The 21813-nt window shown below is 39.2% G+C and overlaps 2 protein-coding genes across 4 annotated transcripts in view; one reads left to right on the top strand and one right to left on the bottom strand.

Moving 5' to 3' along the window:
- The window catches only part of LOC148146717 (uncharacterized), a 195949-nt gene that overhangs the window by 114859 nt on the left and 59277 nt on the right, over positions 1 to 21813 (top strand). The window lies entirely within an intron of this gene.
- Positions 1 to 21813, bottom strand: part of ppm1h (protein phosphatase, Mg2+/Mn2+ dependent, 1H) — a 157797-nt gene that overhangs the window by 8355 nt on the left and 127629 nt on the right. The window contains exons 5-9 of the mRNA XM_087997023.1: positions 20522 to 20606; positions 10449 to 10567; positions 7553 to 7616; positions 4179 to 4286; positions 65 to 216 (exon numbers count right to left, since the gene is read on the bottom strand). Coding sequence (XP_087853149.1) covers positions 65 to 216; positions 4179 to 4286; positions 7553 to 7616; positions 10449 to 10567; positions 20522 to 20606 — 528 coding nt within the window. The remainder of the gene's footprint in view (positions 1 to 64; positions 217 to 4178; positions 4287 to 7552; positions 7617 to 10448; positions 10568 to 20521; positions 20607 to 21813) is intronic.

Here is a 21813-nt window from a genome sequence, read left to right on the forward strand (position 1 = left end):
ACGTCATGGATTATTAACAAGTAGAATTCATGGCATTAGAAATTAAGTAAAACTCATGACTTACCTGCGTGGGTCATCGGGATCACAGTTGGACAGAAAGCTTGTTATGGCCTCAGCCACTTCTTTATTTGATAGGACATCCCATAGTCCATCAGTAGCTAGAACCAGTACATCATTTACGTCATGATCATGCTCTGAGATATCATAAACTCGCACCTATACACAGATCAATCAAATTAACTTTTCAAGTGAACAAAAAATATTTTAAAAAGCAACTGAATTTTTTTTACAATTGTGAAGTACACAAAGTTTTCCTTTACAACCCAATAAATTATTCACAAGTCATTTTAGATTTCCATGAACATAAAATGAAAATGACAAAACAAAAACAAGTTAATCAACAAAAACATTGCAAGTACACTTTCAGTGGTAGTATACAGACACTTTATCTTTCCTTTGAAATTGCAAATATAAATGCTTTTTTTGGGGAAACACATTCCTCTCATTTCTGTCTCGCAAAAAATGTTGTCAAGTAACCCTGACCAGGGGTTAGGCAATAGACTTGAGGCAGTAAAATTGAAGTGCTTTGATTTAGGTTCCCTCGAATTGACAGAAACCACTAACATTCTTTGAGGTCAACAGCATTTTGCTATATTCAGTATGGAAATCAGGCAGTTAACATTCCCATGGCAACAACAGGACATTCTATTTGCCTCATCTGCACAGGTCATAAACCATACAGTGCATGTCCATCTCTTTGCAGATTTACACTCTTGATTTGAATTAGTCTGAGCAGACAAGATAGGAAATTCTATAAAATGGAGCCCACAGTTGACCCAGCTACTGTAAAAATCCTTGTGCATTAATGTGCTATATAAGTCAGAGTAGCTGTAAAAGTTGCACTGTGACACACTGGCGGTTTTTTTAAAAACAGTTCTTAAATGCTTATTGCTGAAGCTCAGATCCTACCACTTTTGTGCAGTAGAATGGCAAATTTGTAGCCAAATTTAACAGTGTTTGTAATCAAGCAGCACAGTAGGTATATTTATTGATTAGACAAAATCATTTATGATAAAATCTTTGTTAACTGTATAAGATTCTTTCAACACTCCCAGTCCATTTATCTCCCTCAATGGCCAAGGAGTATGGGTTGTGCAGGAAATTATGTGCATTTTAAAAGATTACTAAGAGGACTGTAAGGCATGAAAATTTGTTTAAAAACTGAGAAGCTTGAAACATTATTGCTTCAAAAGACTCTTTTAAAAAAATATGAAATGCCTTATTTTGCACTGTTGTTTTAGTGAAATTTAGGTTTCAACACCACAAACAACTGTTTTTTGTGGATTTTAGTAAGTGCATTGTGCAGACAGAAATAAAACAGTGCAATGTTCCATCTCAAGAAGGTAAGCTTCTAGTCCATTGTACTTTCAATGCAGATACTAATTTCAAGACGGTTATTCCAAGCCAGAAAGGGAAAACTAAATGATATATTATTAAATAGTGGGGCCATTTACATCAATCATTCAATAATTTTAGATTTTCAGTCATCGTGACTTTACAACTCTGGGTGTTGTAGGTGAGACTAGCCAGAACTGAATTATAACATTCATTACCATGAACATAAATTCATTGAATATTTGCTGCTCATTTACATAGCTATGTATAGGTTTGCAAAGTATACAATATTTTCTGCTTATTTACATATATGTGTACAGTATAAGTTTGCATGCTATGCAGTAAATCAAATTTTCAATTCAAAACAGTTTTGGTGAGAATGTATTTTCTTTTTATTCATTCATGGGATTTGGGCATTACTGTCTAGACCAGCGTTTATTGTCTATCCCTAAATGCCCAGAGTGCAGTTAAAAGTCAACCACATTGCTGTGGTGTGGAGTTACATGTAGGCCAGACAAGAAAAGGATGGCAGTGCTTTCTTTCCCTAAAGGACATCAGTGAACTAGATGGGTTTTTACAACAATTGACAATAGTTATATAAGTCAGCTTTCTATTCCATACATTTACTGAATTAAAATTTCACCATCTGCTATGGTGGGATTCACGTCCGTGTCCCCAGAACATTAGGCTGGGATTCTGGATTGCTAATTCAGTGACTATGCTACTGCCTCCCCTATTAACCAACTGAAGGACTGGATTGTAAACTATTAAGTTGCTAGGTAAACGCATAACCACATCGATAAACTGCCATATATTGTTAATAGATACACATCACCAGTGAAATATATTTTAAACTGCCACAGTTGTTAAATGAATTTTTTTTTAAAAATTGCACTGCCAACTGGTATCTGGTGAGATAGTGAAGCAAAAAAGAAATGCCTGTATTTGAATTGCTAAATTCATCTTATTGATTTATGTTGTACTGATTCCAGGAAATTTTACATTGATAATAAACTTGATCTGAGAGACACCAAGGAATAAGACAATTACAATGAACCAGATAGGGAATATTTCACCCAGAGAATAGCTAGACTGTGGAACCTGCTACTGCATGAGATGGTTGAGGCAAACAGCATAGATTTATTTAAAGAGGAGCTTGCTAAACTCATGAGAGAGAGAAATAGAAGGATATAAAAGATGGATTGGATGAGATGAAGGATGGTGGGAGGAGGTTATATGATGCATAAGTACTGTCATGGATCAGTTGGACCAGTTGGCCTGTATGGCTCTAAAGCTGAGAAACACTCTACAATTATTTGCTTTGAAATTCTTTTCACAGAATCAGTAATAACTAGTTTCAAATTAGGACTTTTTTTGAAATGTCATTTTCAGAAAACAAAAATTTATTGAGCTGAATGACTGTTCTGAATAAAATCAGCCATCTCAGACAGAAAAAAAATCAGAATTTAGGGTCAAAATTCAGAACAATAGTTGGTTAAATATTGTATACAGCTTCATTCAAAATAAACACATGAAAAAATTCACAGACTGCAAAGGAAGACAGGGGGAAATTGAGGGGAGAAAATGGAGAGTGGGGAATGGGGGTGGCTAAAGAAGGGAGTCTGAATCTTAGATGTCCATGGGGCATCTAATGCAGTTTCATGGACCTGAATATTAGAACTGCATGTTTGTCTGTTTTGGGTGACAGATATTTTATGCACATTTGTATCTTGTGTATGATTCTAGTTTCGATTGTGAAAGGCCAATGATTTGCTTTATTATTGTCATGTGTAACTAGGTACAGTGAAATGTTTTGTTTTGTGTGTAGCACAGGCAGTTCATACCATACAAAGGTCATAGGATGATAGAACAGAGTGAGGAAGACAGGTTACGGCTACAAAGAAGGTTCACAAAAAGATCAACATTAGACTTGAAATTTGAGAGGTCAGTTCAGAAGTCTAATAACAGTAAGAAAGAAGCTGTTCTTCAACCTATTGGTACATGTGTTTAAGCTTTTATATCTTCTGCTTGATGGAAGAGTTTGGAAGAGATTATAACTGGAGTGGAAGACATCTTTTTGATGATATTGGTTACCTTTCTGAGGCAAATGGGATTGGCATGGATTGTTCATGCTCAAATGTATGCCAGACAGTTAGTGACCCTCAAGGAGGCTAGTCACTGTCGGTAAGTCCACAAAAAAGGCCCTAACTACTTTCCATTTATTTGAATAGGGACATTCAGAACACATGCGCACCACCTGTTTCAAAAGAAATACTGCACCCCACTGTCAGTCCATGAATTCCTCTCTTCATTTCCTCCCAGCCTTTTCAGCACTTTCCCCATCACCCCAGACCTGGGCATGTCTAGTTGGCTAGGGCAGGATAGAAATTGTTCAGATTGCCAGCTGTTCCTTAGTAAGTTTTGGTAAAGCTCAGATTGCACAAATTATTAATCGTGAGACTCATTCATTATGTCAACTTCACATCAAACTTGTGTATGATTGAGTGGAATGGTGGAAGAGGGATTTGCCAATGTGTTTCAAATCATCTTCATTTTTAAAGAGATCATTCTATCTTGTTTTATTGTGACAAAGAGGTTGGTTTTTTTTTGTGGCAACATTGAATGGCAGGAAAACTGAGCTCATCCAGGACTTCTGTCAGTAGATAGTTATATGAATGACAACAGCCTTATAGTTAACAGTAGTTACCAAGGATTGATTAGAACAAAAAGCCAGATGGGAACTACATACACAAGCTTTCGTCAGCTAAAAATTGATACTTTACCTCAGGAGTGCATGACAGAAAGGGCTTTATATGGATATTAGAATCGTGAACCTTCAGATCATGATCTCCAAGTCCTCGGGTGACACCTATGGTCGCCATCACACGTGCCTATTAAACAAATTACATCTTGTACTTCAGTGCATACATCATCCACATTAACAAAGAATGACACTGCTTCTTTTTCAACAAAGACTAAAAAATATTCGTAGTATTGATATATTAATATACTAGTATCATATTTAACACATTACACTCCTGTAAAAGTGAAAGAGATGTCACTGATAGACCAGGAGTACAGAATGTGGAGCTTAGGTTTTCAAATGGTGAACGTTGCACCTCATGTCAAAATTTACTCAAATTCTATTCATTTATTGCACAAGTATAAAGGAGAGAGATGGGGAAGATAGAGTGATTGAGGAAATCCAAATTCATCAGGCACATGGAGAACCACTACACATAATCTGGAGTTAGAAATATGATACAGTTTTCTCATTGTCACTGGGTCAAAACCCTGAAATTTTCTACCTGACAACATGATGTTACTTTCACCACATCTATTGCAAGTGGTTCAAGAAACACGTAATTAACACTTCCCAAAGTAATTCAAGCAATGAATGCTGTTCTTGCTAGCAATGTCTACACCCCATGAATGACCTTTTTAAAAATGTTGAGTTCAATCCAAGCCATTCTTCAAGGCCTCCTGCTCGACAACATCATAGGAACTAATAAGAGCTTGACAAGAAATCGCTTCCTTAATCAACATCCTTCAGAAAGGCAAGGAATGCTGAGGAAATGCATCGTAATGAGTCTCCTTTAAAAAATTAACTTTACAAACTTACTTCATGAGTAACAAGAAATTGGCAATTTCTCAGAGAGAATTTTGAACTATAACATCTGTACAATATATAGTTGCACTGTTAAGGATGGAAAACTCTCGACTCTTCACTCAACAGGAACATGGATTGGAGGTTCAGGCATTTCTACATCAATTGAAAATTTTCATAACTGACTTTTCTTATTCTCAGATCTACAAATCCCGTACAATAATACTCAACATTGGGATGCTCACTTTGTAGAAATATCCTTCTGAGAATGCTTGTACATACACAGTGTCTACATACTCATAATTATCAGTGCAGTATATGCATTTCCAAAGCATATTGTTCTCACCTTCAAGTTTATTATATGATACAATAGCTTGTTATGTACATAGAACAAGTCAGTTGGGAATTACAATATAAAATGTAGGCAAGTCCTTTGAAAGCCAAGAAATAACTTATTCTGAAAAAAACTAGATTAATGGCAAATGCATTCAATGCTGGTTAAAGCATTGATTTTCAGAAGTGAAGTTAAATAGCTGGTCTCAACTTACTAATCACTGGCAGCATTTATTCCAGTTGTTTTGAATGCGTTTTTTGATACACCACAAGGAGGATAATAAAAAGAAACTGATCTGGACAGGAAAAGCAGTCCTGGTATGGTTCCTTCCCAATATTGGATTAAATCAAAAAGTGGGAAAGATTAGCAAAGGGAACCTAGTGTCTGTTTGGATGCAAAAACGCATTGGATCTTCAGGTATTTGGAGACAAAAATCTTACAGATGCTGAAATCCACAGTAGACAATCAGGAAGCTGGAAGAACAGCCTCCTGCTTATCTTCAGGTAATTAGGCACTTAATTAGTCACTGGTCTGTTTTCTACTGGTATTTGGACCCTAATTGAGGAAGTCTCTTCCCATCAAGAGCGGCTGGCCAGTAAGAAGGTGCAGCTCTCTAGTGCTTGCTAGTATTATTGAGTAGATTGTCAGTGGGGATGGTGACATGTGGAGAAGGGTCCACACCTACAAACAGTTCCTTGGGTCATGTGCAAAACAGTACAGATCAAAATGAGCCACCCCCTTCTCAAATTGACATATTGCCCACACTGGTTTACCAGTTTGGTGGACCAATAACTCTCTGTCTAGACCGGAACCAGGCAGGAATTGGCTCACATATTATCCTTAATTGATTTCATATGGGCTTCAATTGACAGCAGGGTAGGAAGCTTGAATTTGGGCCTTCCCACCCAAAGCTCTTCTATACTGAAGGCAGGAAGCTTGCATGGTTCAGATGACCCCTTTCCCACCTAAGTAAGCTTCCTTTCTTACAAAAGTTAATTTGATATGATGTGGGTGTTACTGGCTAGATTTCCATTTAATGCTCTTTTGAAGCCTCCCAGATTTTAAGAGTCATCCACATTGCTTTGGCTCTGCAGTCGCATGTAGGTCAAGCAAGGTAAGGATAGCAGCTTTCCTACCCTAAAGGGCATTAGTGAACCATATGAGTTTTTATGGCAATCAACAGTGGTCAATATTGTGTGAATTTATTGACTTTAAATTTCACCATCTGCTATGATCAAATCCATGTCCCAGAACTAGATTATTAGTCCAGTGACATTACCACTACACCACCAACTCCCACTGCTTCCAGACCTGCCACTTCTAGGACTAGCAGATAACCCCTCTTGTGTCACCAGCAAGAAAATCAAAAAAATTCAGAAGGTGCAACTGAGTCAGAGCACTGTTAATAATTAGAAGAAATGAACCCTTGGACTAGTTTTTGATAATGGTGGTGGGTGGGAGAATCACAGCATTTTCCCCAGTTCAGCTCATTATGCCTGTGTTGCTTCTTTGATCAAATTAGTCATTAGTCTCACTCCCCAATTGTTTTTCTTTTTTAAATGGGCATGTACTTTCTTTTCCCCTTTGGTTATTAATCCATTCCTCTTTTGAAAGTAACTATTAAATAAATGTGTTGATACTGCCTTTTCAGATGGTGCATTTTATGTCACAACAACTTACTGCACAAAACATTCCCTTGTGTTGCCTCAGGGTTTCTTTGTCAATCATCTTAAATCTGCCCTTTTTCACAGGATGTGGGCATATTTGGTTGCCAGCATTTATTGCCCATCCCTAATTGCCCAGAGTACAGTTAAGAGTCAACCATTTTCGTGGGTCTGGAGTCACATGTGCATCAGACCAGATAATGACCGATTTCCTTCCCTGAAGGAAGTTACTGAACGAGATAGGTTTTTCCCAACAATCAGCAATGGTTCCGGCAGAATTAATTCATTGAATACATCCTTTAATTGAAAGCAAGTTCTAGTTTGTGACAATGCTTGTGTACATCACTGATGTTCAACTTTTGTAAATAATTGCCTTCCATAGGTTGGCATGTAATTTTATGAGAAAGGAGTAGTGTGTTTTCAGGATGGTTGAAGTGGAGGGGATGAGGATGCATATATTTTACTGTTAAAAGTGCAAGAAACAATTTGAATGAGCACCCTTTTGGTCAAAGGAAACACAAACACTTAATTTTCTGCAACATCATAACCTACCTTCTTTCCTTCCCCATATACCAAGGGAAATTTTAGGTCATCTTCTTCTATAACTTTGTATGCCCTGCAATCAAGAGAAGAGTTTCCATTAGCATAGTAAATTGATTGGCCACCGCCACAATCCCCACCCCCACAACAATCTTTTCACATCAGCATAAGATGACAGGGCCTGATTTATAGCCATGTCATCACCCCTGGGTGTATTAGGTGGGGTGGGGGTGGTTCTGTGCAAGGTTCAGTATGAGTCAACCTAATTTTGTCATGAGTCCTGTCTTAATTGTATGAGAGACAGAGCAATTATTTCTTCAAGTGAAAGCGGGAAACTGCAGGTTAGGTTTTTGTTTGTGATTTAAGGGCATGGAGTGAGATAGTAAACTTAAAGTAAGGCTCTTCTTTCAGTGCCCACAAAGGCCTGGGAACACCTGTCACAAATGATAAGAACACACTCTGATAAAGACTTTCTGTTCCCCCTACCAAAAGAAAATTAGATCTCATTGGTAACAGGCTACAAAGCAATCAGTTGGAGTGTCCATAAAGAGATCTGTTTTGTTTTGCTGCTGCAGAACCGGAATAAAAATTTAGTTCAATGCAAGAGTAAAAGAAGATTAGGGAATGTTTTATTATTGGAATGATCACTCTTTATTCCCCCCAACTCACTCCCTACACACTCACACAACAGTCACTTCAGCAGCAGCCCAGTCATTTATCACTGTCAGACATGCTACACAGCTTGGGTCAGATCCCCTGCTGTTCCTCACAGTCGGTACAATACATCGAGACACTCAGCATTTGCATTCAGCAGAGTATAATCTATCATTACTGCTAACGATCCACGTTCAGCTCCAGCTTTAGTAATCATTTGCTACCTCTTCCAACATGTAAAGACTCTTGTTACATGCGTTGAACTTTCATTTGTACACCTCACATGTGCCTCATAATTTTTCACAGTTCCACAAGCAAATAGAAAGGCTTTTTTTAAAGAGTCTCTACATAAAAGTGGCTTCGTACACATTGAGCAGTACTGATCACAGATGTGAAAGCTCTTTGTGTGATATGCTGCAATAATACAAACCATGTGCAGCAGTCCTTTTGATATTTGGAGTATGAGATAATTATACCTCTTCCTGCATTGTAATGCAACACCTGTAATCATATCCACTGATGTAGCTCACTCTCAATAAAATTAAAATTATATGTTCTGGTATTAGGTGTCATAGATAGATAATCATAGAGACGTACAGCACGGAAACAGACCCTTTGGTCCAACTCGTCCATGCCGACCAATGTCAGGATGTGGAAAGTGAGAGGAAATAAGCTGGTATATGCAAAGTGCTAAACTATAGTGGAAGTATGGACTTTTCTGCTTACTGGATGATCTGAACTGTGCACAGTTTTCTTGCCAAGATGTGGCTCCATATAAACCAACTGCCCTCCAATATCTTATGCCAATCTTCCTCACAGAGTCCAGTTAACAACTGTTGACAGGCTGCTTGAAGCTGTGCCCATCACAGTTGAAAGGAACCTACACACCAACTCATGTCCCCATCTGGCATATACCATTCCAGCAACATCACTGAACAGCAGTCAACTCTTTACTTAGCTGAAGGACACTAGCGTGAATAGTAGTACTCTGACTCTGTTAGCTAACTTGGATTGATCAATATCAAAATTTTTATGGTCTGCACATCTTTGTGGCATAAAACAACACATTTGCGCATAAAATTAACAAAGAAAATTTGTACCTTCTTGTTTGAATTGCGGCACAACTTGTGGAAAATAATTTTCGAACTGAGAATGATGTCAAATTGCATGATTAGGGATTTTGCGGTATAACACATGAATTGGTTCAAAAACACCCATAATATGGTGCAATTTGCTTAGAAGTGGGAAGAAAATTAAATCCATTAGAAAGTCAGAATGTAACAATCTGATTCACAATTCAGGTTATATTTCCCAGTGAAGTCCCATTTATTGTAACTCCTCCTCTCGGTAGATGTATTCATGGGTGTAATAGGCTGAGTGGGATTCACAGAATAAGTATAAGTGAGTGGACATTTTAAATGGAAAGATAGATTTAAATCTGCTGGCAGTGTAGATGGTTGTACACGGGTCACATCATAATTTGCATTAAAACACCTCATCAATGTGGACAGCTCTTGTAGCTCTTTACGTAAAGAGAGTCTGATAGTATTCTTAAAGGATAAATAGAATCATGGCTAAGGAAAGGAATAAGGATATTTAATCATTGGGTGCAAGGAATGGCTATCACTGTCTCATAACATTTACAGCAGAAAAGGGGGAAGGAGTAATTTTACAAATTTGTGTTGCTAGTACAAAGCATTATCTCCTGAGAGCACATATATCAAGAATTCAAGTACAGTACATGCTTCCCACAATTGTGTTCCCTTTGAAATGAATAGACTGCAAATTGTAGAAGGTAGATATTGAATACTACAGTATATACATATTTAAATTATAAAAAGCTCTATGACAGCTCCACTGGAAGATAAATATTTATCCTGTGGTGTTGCTCACAGTGGAGGTGGGCAGGGTGGGGGGGGGGGGGGGGGGTGTCAGATGGTAAGGCCAGAGGGTAACTATATAAAACAACCATATATGAACTCTGGATACTTTGGCTGTTCTGTTCAATGGCTTCCTCTCACTTGATGTTTTACTATAATGTGAATTCTTAGTTTGATTTATGCATTATAACTGCTCTCATACATAAACTGATTTGCTGTCTGCTATGTTTCTGACCCAGAGACATTTATGAAAAAAAATCCTACATTTGAATGCTTTTGAATTATATTAAATACATAACAATTATATAATCAAAGATTCAAGATAGCAAGGCTTCACAAAAGGCATTCAAATCTCTTTATGGTCAAATTCTTACCAGCCAGTCATGTTAAAATCGCGAAAGAGCATTTTCTTCCCAAGTTCTTTGCGTTGTACTCTTCTGGAAAATTCTAAGTGAGTGAATTCATTTCCTAACAAATGTGGCTGCAAACAGGCCTGTGGGAAAAACCATAAGTAACATGGGAGAGGAAACATGCATTTACATTGTAATTTTCACCACTAGGCTGTGCCTACTCTGATCTTGAAATATTTGCAGCTCCTATGGTTCAGGGCAAAAAGCTCCAGCATGTCACAAGTCAAGGATAAAGTGGGTCATTATAACCAAATTTGCTAGGCAGAAAGCCCAGGAGCAAGAGGAGTACTGGTTATACAGGCTTCCCAATAATCCTTTCTGTTGCAAAACGGTGACAGGATCAGATGAGTTGTCTTGGATTTATGAAAGAGAAATCATGCTTGATAAATCTAATGAAGTTTTTCAAGGATCTAACTGGTAGAATTGATAAGGGGGAGCCAGTGGATGTAGATTACTTGGACTTTCAGAAGGCTTTCGATAAGGTTCCATGTAAGAGATTAGCTTGTAAAATTAAATGGGATTTGGGGCAGTGTTTTGACATGAATAGAGAACTGGTTGGCAGAAAGGAAACAAATAATAGGAATAAATGGGTCATTTTCCGAGTGGCAGCCAGTGACTATTGCAGAGACCAATGCTTAGACCTCAGCTATTTACTATGTATATTCAGGATTTAGATGAATGAAATAAATGTAATATCTCCTAGTTTGCAGATGACACAAAACTGGATGGTAGGGTGAGTTGTGAAGAGGAAACAGATTCTTCATTGCAATTTGGACAAATTGAGTAGGTGGACAAATGCATGACTCAGAAGTGTAATGTGGATAAATGTGAAGTTGTCCACTTTGGTTCCAAAAAAAGGCAGGTTAATATCTGAATGGAAATAGTTGGGAAAAATGAGGTACAATGAGACCTGGCTGTCCTTGTATACGTTGCTGAAAGTAAGCATGTAGCCACAGCAGGTGGTGAAGAAGGCAAACAGATTGTTGGCCTTCATAGTGAGAAGGAGCAGGGGTATCTTGCTGCATTTGTACAGGATCTTGCTGCGACTGTACCTGGGATATTAGGGAGTGAGTGCAACAAAGGTTTACCAGACTGATTCCTGGGTTGGCAGACTGATATGTGAAGACAGACTTGATTGGTTCAGACTATATTCACTGGAGTTTATAAGGGAGTGTCCTCATAGAAACCTTTAAAATTCTAACAGGATCAGACTGCATGAACTCAGGAATGATGTTCCTGATGACCATGGAGTCCAGAACCAGGTGTCTCAGTCCAAGGTTATCGGGTAGGAATGAGCTGAGATGGAATTTCTTTACCCAGAGGATAGTGAGCCTATGGTTGAGGCCAAAACATTGAATGTTTTCATGAAGGACATGGTTCTTAGGGCTGAAGAAATCATAGGGGAGGCAATATCACCAGACTATTAATCCAAAGACCCAGGTAATGCTCTGGGGATCTGGATTCAAATCCCACCACAGCAGAGGATACAATTTGAATTTAATTTTAAAAATTTAGTATTAAGAGTCTAATGATGATCATGAATCCATTGTTGATTGTCGGAAAAACCCATCTGGTTCACTAATATCTTTTAGGGAAGGATACTGCCATCCTTACCTGTTCCATGTGACTTCAGATCTACAACATTGTGGTTGACTCTTAATTGCCCTATGGGCAGTTGGGGGTGGGCAATAACTGTTGTACTCAACTGGAGAATGAATTTAAAAGAGGGATTTTGGGAGAAAGTAGGAAAAAGGTATGGTGTTGAATGATCAGCCATGATCATATTGAATGGTGTAGTAGGCCCAAAAGGCTGAATGGCCTACCCCTGCTCCTATTTTCTATGTTTTGACTTGAATAGTGCGCAAAATCAGAAAGGTTGACACCCAATCCTGCCAATTTACCAATAGGAAATTTGGTTGAAACTAAAAGCATTTAAGAATGGGATGACTCCCATTGAGCATATATATTCCATTGCATAGCAAATACACACAGTACAGATTAAATAGTCATTTGATTAATGCTACAGAATGTGGTCAAAATCTGCATGTGTCTAATCACTGTTTTACCCAGCCTGAAGAACATACAGTTAGTCACAAAATGAAAGAAAATTAAATATTAAAATTAGCACATACACAGGAGATGGATATTCACTCAGCCAATAACTCTCAAAAAAACCTATCAGGATAGGTGTGCACACTTACCACCTTTCTCCAAGAGATGAGTTAAGGGGTTTAATAAACTGTTTCAAATGTTATTGTTCATCCTGATTCACTATACATGCACATGTAAAAGAATAGTGTGAATAATAATCAAAAATCAATTTCAATCTCAAAAAGGCATTTTGCTAATAAATCAGGACAACCGTGCCTTATAAAATGCACAGAGCTTCTGAATTTACCCTAAATATTTTGATATATCAAGGGTTTTCTCAACAAAAGTATACATATATTATATGTATAGACTTTAACTGTATTCCTCTTTATTATTCAAGTCCTAAAAATCTAACCCATCCAAAATATATTATGATATTTAACAGTGAGTTAGGGTCATGACATGCAATATAATCGGTACTAGGTGGTGTCCAGAAGTCAATAACTTAATCTAAAGGTTAATCCAAAGATGACACAATAGCATAAAAGTCAAGAAGTTATAAAATGTCATCTCAACGCCAATCTAATTACTCTAATATTACAAATAACAATTTAAACTTTTCCAGCTTCTTTAAATGATTGATTCTTGAATTACAGAGGCAGGCATCAAAATAGCAATTATTGTCCGCATTGAATTGCTTGAAGGTCCTGATTTGATTTCTCCCCGAATTACAGTCTTCATGGTGATGATGCTTCCAAACTGACGTTACATAGGTAATTCCAGAATACGGGGCCGCTAACATCAAAGTAACAATAACATATATTGTACCTTAGATGATTCATGGATTCCAGAATTAAAAGTGGAGACTATAGCTCTTCATTTTCTGGTCAGTCTCTGCTTCTGGAATGGGTCAGAGGATTGGTAGACAGGGATGGTAATGACAGAATTGATAGATATGGCTTTCTGAATATGACTCATGCTGTTGCATAGCGAGCTTGAAGCAGTTCTCCCAACAATAACACCTGATGCTAGTGAGTATCTACTGAGCTTCAGTTGTTGAGGTCTTTATCTAACACATTACCTCAGTCTTTGTCTAGATCCAATTACTATTCATTTTTTTAAAAAAAAACTTTGTTGCAATTATTTTCTAATAGTGGTACTATCGAACTGCGTATCATTTGGCATTAGCCCATATATTATAGATTTATCCATTCAGTTTAACAATTTGCCATGGTGGCCCCCTTTTGAAGAACAAGTAGGATTATGACATCAATAACAATTTGCATTTGTATAATTCCTTCACCATAATAAAACATCTTACAACTTCATGAAATAAAACTTAATACCTGGCTCGCAAAAGGAGGCATTAGAACAATTTGCCAAAGACGTGGTGAAACCAAAATGAGCTTTCAGGATACCTTAAAGTGAGGAAGAAGTGATAAGAGAAGTGGAGAGGTTTAGAGAAGAAATACCCAAAGTTCGGGCCTTAGCAGCTGAAAGCAAGGCCATTGATAGAAGAGTGAAGAAAATCAGAAATGTAACAGAGATATCATAAAGTTGTATTGTTCGACAGAATTAAAAGTGGGGACATGTGAGCCCATGAAAGGGTTTGTAAACAAGTATGAGATTGTTAAAATTGCCTAGTTGCTATATTAAAACTATAATTACCACACTACGGTAGCCTACATAAAATACATAAAAATCAAAGCATTGCAAAAACGTTTCTCATCTGACAGTGAAGGAGGAAATCCAACATTGAATTGAGATTCTGTCAGACAGCTATTTTCTGTCATTTTGAGCAGTTAGAACAATCAGTTTAGTGAAAGTGCTGCCACCTAGCTTTAGCCTTGCCTTCATTAAAATTAGAACAAATTAGTTAAAAATATCAATGAGGATGAAATTGTGCATTGCAATAATATTGCATGGGCCTGCTAGCTTGCTCACATGACATTTCTTTCTCTGACTGTCAAAATTGTTAAGTGAATGGATTGTCATTTTGGCTAAATTAAGAGCAAAATGAACTCAAAATGTATTCTTCATCCTGACATAGAAGAATAAATACAGCTCTTATGAACAGCGGCTGAGTAAATTGACCCTCATTGGGGAATTTGGAAGAATGACAGGCAACCTTATTGAAACATAGAAGATTCTTAGGGAATTTGACAGTGTAGATGCAGAAACGTCATTTTCGCTTGTGGGAGAGTCTCGGATTAAAGGGCATAATCTCAGAATAAGGGGTCACCCGTTTAAGACACAGATGAGGAGGGAATTTGTCTCTCAGAGAATTGTGAATCTGTGGAATTCTTTATCATAGAGGCTGGGTCATTACATATGTTCAAGGCGGTGATAAACAGGTTTTTAATCCGTAAGGAAATAAAGGGTTATGGGGAAAACACAAGAAAGTGGAGTTGTGGGTTATTTGATTAGCCATGGTGTCATTGAACCCAGCAAATTGGATGGGCTGAATGGCCTATTTCTACTCTTCCATCTTATGGTCACTTGTATCCTTCCAAATGTGGAGTTGTGCTTGAATGAAGCACAAACATCGTTCGAGTGTCAAGAGGTATACCTTCATCATTGACTTTGTGTTTAGGTTATTGCTGTGAATGTTGAGTTGGCTGTATAATGCAATTTTATCTGATCACAACTTTGTTATTTTATGGCATCATTATATTCAAACTTGGAGCATTCAATTGGACAATGTTCAACTAAACCTTATCTAGTCAATGTGAAAGCAAATGAAGTCACTAACTGGAATGCATTTGTGTTCAGCAGTTTGTAATATTTATTTCAACATTCTGCTATTATCTTCATTCCCACTTATGTTTATCGCCACATGATTCCTTCAGGTAAGACCGTGATCTCCTCCTCTTCAATAAATGATGTTCTCCAATCAGAAAATGGATGTCCTTACTATGGCACAAAGTTTCATCTCAAACTAGCCTGAGGCACAAATACAACATAGAACGTTACAGCGCAATACAGGTCCTTTGGCCCTCAATATTGCGCCAAACTGTGAAATTAATCTGACTTACACCATTCCATTATTATCCATATGTATGTCCAATGCCCATTTATTAATGTTTTCGAGTCTACCACTCTTGTAGGCAGGCTGTTCCATGCCCCTACTACTCTCTGAGTAAAGAAACTACTCCGATGTCTGCCCTAAATCTATCACCCCTCAATTTAAAGCTATGTTCCCTCATGTTAGCCTTCACCATCCAAGGAAAAAGGCTCTCAGTCCATCCTATCTAATCCTCTGATTATTTTATACATCTCAATTAAGTCACCTCTCAACCTTCTTCTCTACAACAAAAACAGCCTCAGTTCCCTGAGCCTTTCCTCATAAGCTTAAAAATGTGTTGCTGGAAAAGCGCAGCAGGTCAGGCAGCATCAAAGGAACAGGAGAATCGACGTTTCGGAAATAAGCCCTTCTTCAGGAATGAGGATGGTGTGCCAAGCAGGCTAAGATAAAAGGTAGGGAGGAGGGACTTGGGGGAGGGCGATAGGCCGGAGAGGGGGGGGGGGGGGCGGAGAGGTTGGGAAGATGATTGCAGGTCAAGAAGGCGATGCTGAGTCTGAGGGTTGGGACCGAGAAAAGGTGGGGGGAGGGGAAATGAGAAAGCTGGAGAAATCTACATTCATCCCTTGTGGTTGGAGGGTTCCTAGGCAGAAGATGAGGCGCTCTTTCTCCAGGCGTCGTGTTGCCATGGCCTGGCGATGGAGGAGGCCAAGGACCTGCATGTCCCTGGCGGAGTGGGAGGGGGAGTTAAATTGTTCAGCCACGGGGCGGTTGGGTTGGTTGGTGCGGGTGTCCCACAGGTGTTCTCTGAAACGTTCCGCAAGTAGGCGGCCTGTCTCCCCAATGTATAGGAGGCCACATCGGGTGCAGCGGATGCAGTAAATGATGTGTGTGGAGGTGCAGGTGAATTTCTGATGGATATGGAAAGATCTCTTGGGGCCTTGGAAGGAAAGTGAGGGGGGAGGTGTGGGCGCAAGTTTTGCATTTCTTGCGATTGCAGGGAAAAGTGCCGGGAGTGGAGGCTGGGTTGGTGGGGAGTGTGGATCTGACGAGGGAGTCGCGGAGGGAGTGGTCAGATCCACACCCCCCACCAACCCAACCTCCACTCCTGGCACCTTCCCCTGCAACCGTAAGAAATGCAAAACTTGCGCCCACACCTCCCCCCTCACTTCCCTCCAAGGTCCAAAGGAATCCTTCCATATCCATCAGAAATTCACCTGCACCTCCACACACATCATTTACTGCATCCGCTGCACCCGATGTGGCCTCCTATACATTGGGGAGACAGGTTGCCTACTTGCGGAACGTTTCAGAGAACACCTCTGTGACACCCGCACCAACCAACCCAACTGCCACGTGGCTGAACACTTCAACTCCCCCTCCCACTCCCACTCCGCCAAGGACTTGCAGGTCCTTGGCCTCCTCCATTGCCAGACCATGGCAACACGACGCCTGGAGGAAGAGCGTCTCATCTTCTGCCTAGGAACCCTCCAACCACAAGGGATGAATGCAGATTTCTCCAGCTTTCTCATTTCCCCTCCCCCCCCACCTTTTCTCGGTCCCAACCCTCAGACGCAGCACTGCCTTCTTGACCTGCAATCTTCTTCCCGACCTCTCCGCCCCCACCCCCTCACCTTAACCTCCTTCCACCTATCGTATTCCTAGCACTCCTCCACCAAGTCCCTCCTCCCTACCTTTTATCTTAGCCTGCTTGGCACACCCTCCTCATTCCTGAAGAAGGGCTTATTTCCGAAACGTCGATTCTCCTGTTCCTTTGATGCTGCCTGACCTGCTGCGCTTTTCCAGCAACACATTTTTAAGCTCTGATCTCCAGAGTCTGCAGTCCTCACTTTCTCCTTTCCTCATAAGGCCTTCCTTCCATAACAGGCAACATCCTACTAAATTTCCTCTGAACCCTTTCGAAAACTTCCACTTCCTTCCTATAATGCAATGACCAGAACTATACGCATTACTCCAGCTGCGGCCTTAACAGTGTCTTGTACAGGTGAAGCATGACCTTGTGGCTCTGAAACTCAATCCCCCTACCAATAAACGCCAACACACCATATGCCTTCTTAACAACCCTATCAACCTTGGTGACAACTTTCAGGGATTTATGCACCTGGACACTGAGGTCTCTCTGTTCATCGACACTGTTAAAAATTTTACCATTAGCCCAGTACTCTGCATTCGTGTTATTTCTTCCAAACTGAACTACCTCACACTTTTCTGCATTAAATCTTCAATCTGTCATTGCTGGTAATGTTAATTCAGGCTGTACCTCTCTAATTCAGCACACTGTGGTTTGGCAACCTCTGTGGCCTGACTCCTGCAATACCACCAGTTTTCCAAAGAACCCACACTGCTCCCAGTTATCTGAAGATTTTCTGCATTTAGTTGATGTAAAGGTAGTTTAAAGTGGAGCAAATAGAGTTCCTGCCATGATCCAGCAAGGCCTGACACAATTGCTGGATTAGGAAGCTACAACATGTACACTACAATAAATTGTCAATGCTTTTTGATATATCTCTCAAACCCAAAATGCATCACCCACAAGAACAAAAGCAACACACAGCAGGTATAAAGTGACACCAGTACCTCCAAATTCCCTAACTCCCTGACTTGAAATATATCATTGCTGCTCCTTCATGGTCATGGGGTCAAAGTCATGAAATTTGCTGATACTTTGGGTGTACCTCTACTAGGCAGACTACACTGATTTGAGAAAGTGGTCCTATGTCATCTTTCCAAAGACTATGAGGATGAGCAATAAATATTGCCAGGAAAGCCAACATTCTATGAATGAATATTTTTCAGTGGAATACTTCAATGCTCCATTCAAAGTATTATTAGATTACTTACAGTGTGGAAACAGGCCCTTCGGCCCAACAAGTCCACACCGACCCGCCGAAGCGCAACCCACCCATACCCCTACATTTACCCCTTTAACCTAACACTACGGGCAATTTAGCATGGCCAATGCACCTGACCTGCACATCTTTGGACTGTGGGAGGAAACCGGAGCACCCGGAGGAAACCCACGCAGACACGGGGAGAATGTGCAAACTCCACACAGTCAGTCGCCTGAGTCGGGAATTGAACCCGGATCTCTGGCGCTGTGAGACAGCAGTGCTAACCACTGTTATGGTCTCAGTGGAACAGCAACATTCCTTCTGTTCTCTTGGTCCACTTTCACCATTTTTTTCTCTCTTTACCAAGCTGAAACATTTTTCATGAACTGACTATTAAACACTATTTCAGTGACGGGAACGCAGTTCAAATGAACTACTGCAAATTCCCTTTTGATATCAGAGCATTTCAAAACAACACCAACTTCAGCGGTCAACATTGAAGCAGCAGTGAAGCCTGATGAGCCCAGATGGCAGTCAGTGGTGAAGCAGTGGTCGGCAGCAAAGCCTGGTGAGCCCTGGTGGGACTTAGCCCAGCTCAGGTGAAAGCACCCCCCTGCATGGGTGGAGAGTGACCCCTCGTGGGGAAAGCCCAGCGTGGAGTGTCTGCAGGCTGTTGGCTTAAGAATGGATTGTAATGTTTAACTTTTAATTTATTTCTTTATTTTTTCTATTTTTGTATACAGGATTTTATACCTTGGTATTTTTGTACCCAAGATGGTGCTAGAAATGGTGACATTGTGCATTTTTCACTGTACTCCTGTACTTGAGTACACATGACAATAAAACCTAAATCGAAATCAACACCACCCTTCCCATTCAAATCAGCAAGCATTGTTGGGTGATAGTCATATATTCATAAAAAGCAAAGAAGTCATTTGTAACAAGTGTCCCTTCCCACTCTAAAATTAACGAGATGCTAAGTATGATTAATAGTAGAGCATTAGTGAGGTCTAGTGATTTTACTTGTACACCAAAAACAAACTACTGACAATAAAAATTAGTATTTTAACTTTGTACAGTTACATTGGTATAGCATCTTTAATGATCACAAGCATCCCTAAACACTTAACATCCAATTTAGTACTTTTGAAGGGTAGTCAGTGTTGAAATTTAACAATTCCAACAGCCACTTTGTGCAGAGCAAGCTCCCATGAGCAGCAACGTGATCTTTAACGGGGTAACCTATTTTTGAGGGATAAATATTGGTTAGCACACCAGGGAGAACGCCAGTGCATTTTTAAAAAATAATGCAGTGAGATCTCTAATGTCCAGCAAGGAATACAGTCAGGACCTTAGCTCGACAACTTATTCAAAAATGACTCAGAAGCAAGAGTATTACTAGTTGAGCCAATGTTGACACCAATACGTGCTCTTATGTTTTGTGCAGCAGTGGCTTCCATACCCAAAGGTCAACATGTTGGCTTGCTGATCAGCATGTGCGCAATCCCATAGCAGTTGCACAGCTTAAAGGGAACATCAGTTGATTTTACATTGTTCTATTGTCATAGTACGGTATCTTATATCCAAAGTGCTGCAGATTTTCATATTATTCTCTTATACATAGTTACCTAGGCTTTTACAGTGACCAATTTGCAAAACAGAAAAATTTCATAAAAAGAGTTAACAAAATCAATTAATTAATTAATCTGTCTTTGGTTGTGTTAGATGACAGCAAGCTCAGCCAGGATGCTGAGGAATTCTCCACTCTTCTTTAAATAGCACTGAATCAGGGCCTTGGTTTAATATGTCATTCAAAACGTCCAGCAAACCAATTTTTTTCCCCCCACTGCAATCTAAGTAGTAGCCTGACTGCTTTTCATTACAAAGAAAAACGTGAAACTTGAACAAAATGTAACAGAATGCATGGCAGACCAAATCAAGAGGCTATTAATTTCAAAGTCACTCAGTATCACAGCTTCAAGACCAGATTAATTAGAATTCCCTCAAACTTGCATTGCCTATTGCTGACAATGTTTTACTAAGTACATTGTATTATCTCAAGTCTCACTTACCAAGTATTGGAGCCTCTGACGTTCAGTTTCTGGTGTGAACTCTGAAGACATTGGAATAACTTCACCATTTCGAACAATAATAGCCCTAAAACAGAAAGAATAATAATATAAAAATCAATTCTATTTGGTAGCTTACGCAGTCTTAACCTACTCATATTTGGATAGTGGGGGTAAACTGGATTACCTGGCGGAAATTCACATAGATACAGGGAGAATGTCTGTGTGGAATTTGCACAATAACTTGGATGGAATTGAAATGGGTCCTTGGCATGTGATGCAGTAATGCTAACCATTGAACCACCATGCCACCCTTTGCTTAGACATGGTAAATATGGAAAAGTTGGATAGAGAATAGCATACCTGGAAGGGCGTGTGCCCAATTTTCTCACCTACTAAAGTAGAGAAACAGAAAATTGTGTGGCTCCACTTAGGGGCCTAAGTTTCTCCTTGGTCATTTTGTGGGTCTTTGTTGCATACAACTAATTCAGTAGCTCCAGGGGACACAAATTGTAAAACGTACCCCATTATCAATTAAAACTGTGTGTGATTAATGTGCCAATATTTTTGCCAATACAGAAGGAACTAAACCTGCAAGAGACTTGACAGGCACCATTTTTTTTTTTAAGAAAGAGACATAATTTAAATTTCAGAATGCAGGTTTTGATAAACATTCAATATCTGGCTTCAGCTAGCATCAGTATTTCAGATATGCCAGCTTTACTCTCATTACCTAAAAATCTAATGCCAGGGAAACTTCAAATTTCAGTGTTAATGTTTACTCTCACCTATGCACAATTTTACCAATAATAAATATTCTGCTGCAAATCTTCAGTAAAACATGTCATGTGTTCTGCAATAACTCTACAGAATGACATAATAAAGAGGTTAAATAATCTCAGCTGAATACCATTTGGCTCTGCACCAAAACTCTGGGACTTTTCTGAAAATGTCTCTGGACAAATCACAACTAGTAAATTTTGAATTTTACACACACATATGTAGAAACATAGGTACAGTATCAAGGAGAATTAACAGGCAATATTCTAATCATTGGGTTCAAATGATACTACAAACCTTCATGATTTATTACTGGTATGCTTAGATTACAATTAGTACTCAGCAATCCAATCCATGCCATCCAGGCAACTGAACTCTGGTTTGTTTCTCATCCATTAAAATCTCCTATTGTAAATTGTTACGTCTGAATATCTAGAATGAATGGTTCTCAGCAGTTTACAGATAAACTGCAAATCACTTAATTGTCTACTTAACACTTGCACATTTTAATGGTA

Source organism: Chiloscyllium plagiosum, unplaced genomic scaffold, assembly GCF_037043375.1.
Source record: "Chiloscyllium plagiosum isolate Xiang-an unplaced genomic scaffold, Cpla_swu_hap1 HiC_scaffold_19, whole genome shotgun sequence".
In the NCBI taxonomy this organism is placed as follows: domain Eukaryota; kingdom Metazoa; phylum Chordata; class Chondrichthyes; order Orectolobiformes; family Hemiscylliidae; genus Chiloscyllium; species Chiloscyllium plagiosum.